Source organism: Frankliniella occidentalis, unplaced genomic scaffold (genome assembly GCF_000697945.3).
Source record: "Frankliniella occidentalis isolate FOCC.00 unplaced genomic scaffold, Focc_3.1 Scaffold275, whole genome shotgun sequence".
NCBI lineage: Eukaryota > Metazoa > Arthropoda > Insecta > Thysanoptera > Thripidae > Frankliniella > Frankliniella occidentalis.
The window spans coordinates 270881-273406 of record NW_026267401.1 but is presented as its reverse complement, the minus strand read 5'-3'; the positions used below and the strand labels follow the sequence as shown (position 1 = coordinate 273406).

Genomic DNA, 2526 nt, shown 5'->3' with positions numbered 1-2526 from the left:
TGACACAGCCATCAGACCTGAAAAAAAAAGATGCTCTGATTAAAAAAGCAATCATAGATGACTTAAATACTACTGAGAATCCTCTGTGGATTGAACAGTAAGTTTATCTCTACTTCCTTTTTTCAAGGGGCGAACAAAGCTATTTTATTTAAATGCCAAAGCTAATGTATTCTTCTCTTTTGTTTTATAATAGGAAACTAAAATTATATGAAGAACAAGAATTGACCATGCAGGTGTTTTGTGAGCCTGATCACAGTGCAGATGCTGAATGCAGAGACAGTGCTGACTTTTCTCATGTAAGTTGACTATAAATTGAAAACAAAAAATAAAAATCCACTTATCGATTATTTAAAAAAAAAATCAGCCCATATTTTGACTTTTATTTTTTGAATTCCTTTTTTACAGGTTGACAATACGTATGCGACAATACAACATCCCAATAGAAGAGGTTCGAATGATGCTGCTGATGATGGTGGGAACTATGCAACATTAAGAGGGACTGACAACCATGGAAATCACAGAGATGTAAGGGTATTAACTATCTATCCAACCGCTTTTCCCATCTTTTCATGTCAGTTGGTGCTCAGAGTTTTTGTTTTGTTTTTTACAGATGTATGAAGCTGCTCTTGGTTTCCAAGGTTCAACATTTCAAGTTCCTGACCAACTGCCTGCTCTCCCTCCATTACCTGGTTCGGCAGCGGGCAGTGTACGGGTTAACCACCACCACCACCATCACCACAGTCAGCCACATTATGTTGCAGAGCTTATATGAACAATAAGTTGTTTTTTTAGTGCTAAGTGCATTTGTTGTTGGGCTGGTCCAGGACATTTTTTCTTGGTCCAGTATTCAAATTGTTCCTGTTTTTTGTTAGCAATTTGAGACTTTATTTAAAAGCATGTTACTTAATGGCCATGATTGATTCTGTGACTGACTGAAGAATCATGAAAGACTTCTTTATTGTTTCTTTGTTCCGTCCTGTAATTCTGTCCAAAATGGCTGCTTTACAGTCCAGTCTGTCTCTTTATGTGCCAATCAGCATTGTGTCATAAAGATAACTGTGTCAAAAAGTGGTTGTGTTCAGTGTTGTTTTTTTATAGATAATATTTCTGTCATGTTGAATAGTTATCAGAAAAAGTAGTTGTTGTAAGTCATGACCAAGCTTTATTCAGTGAACATTTATTTGTTCTGAGATCAGAAGAACAAACCTCTTGTGATATCATTTGGATGTTTTGTACTATCTTAATTTGAAAGTGGTTTTTGTACCCTGTATTGTATATAAAAAGATGTCCCTCTGTACCTTCAGAACAAGCATCACATTTCAATCAAATGCTGTGCATTTGTTTGTTTATAGTATTTCATTAAGGCTATTTGTAATATTTTTAACAATTTATGATCAACTATTGGTCAAATATATGTGATGTATGCCATGCCTGCTTTTTTAAAAAAAAGTGGCTAAGTATGGATTTTTGTTAATATTTCAATACCTTATTTGGGAGGAAGTAATTACTCTGTACCATTGCATGTACATGCATACCATGATTATTTGGAGAAAAGACTGACAAGTGTGGGTGAAAGCAGTTGATTCACATGAAGTTCTTTATGTAGCATATGTCATCAATAATTTATGCGAGTTATTATAGAATTGTGATGACTGTGTTTTATACACATCGATATTATTTACACTTTGATGTACAAAGGTGTAATGGAACATCACATCAAATGTGTGCCGATTTGCTGCTCAGAAATTAATAAGCATAAGACCTAGATAGTTTTATAATTGTTTTGAATTTTATTTTGTGTACATAATGTAAGTGAATACTACATGTCCAGTTACCCATTGCTCTAATAGTCACAGAAGTGATGGGGTCTACGAATGTGACATTCCAATTCATTCTGTAATGAAAGTCATAATTTTGCACTCCTTTATTTCTAGTGTTCATAATGTTCAGAAGATCTTTCAAGCCACACGTAATAAATGCTCAATGCCATGATAACATGTTAAATTTCATTCCAATCTTTGCAAGGCTATTGAATTTAGTTTAATGGCTGTGGAAAAATTGCAACACTAGTATGTTAGCAGGCCGGTTCCATAGAGCGGTGCATGTGGCACAGCCTTAATGTCTTGTGATACTGAAGAATTCAAAATATGTGTACAGTATTTGTTTTCCAGTAATTATTTTGTTGACTCGAGTCGATTCTTTTGTAAAGTCGTCAATTGCCATGACTTTCAATTGATGACTTTATTATTGCTACTATTATTGTTGTTGTGCAAAATATACATTTTGTGTACTACGCATTTTTAACGAATCTGCCTTCTTATTTCTGTTCTACCACATTTTCTATCCATCATTTTATCAGAACTAATACACACCCACACCCGCACTAGTAGAATGAGGCGCAGACGAGAAGTCGGGGAGGTGGAGAGTCGGAGTCCGTATTCCATTTCATCGCCCAGGCGGCCTGCCCTCTGGCGGGGGAATGACAGGGGTGAGTCATTGTGCAACGCCCTCCCCCCTCCCCTCCCC

At 36.0% G+C, this 2526-nt stretch overlaps 1 protein-coding gene across 1 annotated transcript; it reads left to right on the top strand.

Moving 5' to 3' along the window:
- Window positions 1–6: 6 nt before the first annotated feature.
- LOC127750865 (uncharacterized) lies at window positions 7–2304 on the top strand. Its single transcript, XM_052273490.1, has 4 exons — window positions 7–97; window positions 194–296; window positions 406–525; window positions 611–2304. The coding sequence occupies exons 2-4, from the start codon at window positions 228–230 to the stop codon at window positions 770–772; spliced, it is 351 nt and encodes a 116-aa protein (XP_052129450.1). The 5' UTR covers window positions 7–97; window positions 194–227; the 3' UTR covers window positions 773–2304.
- The last annotated feature ends 222 nt before the right edge of the window (window positions 2305–2526 follow it).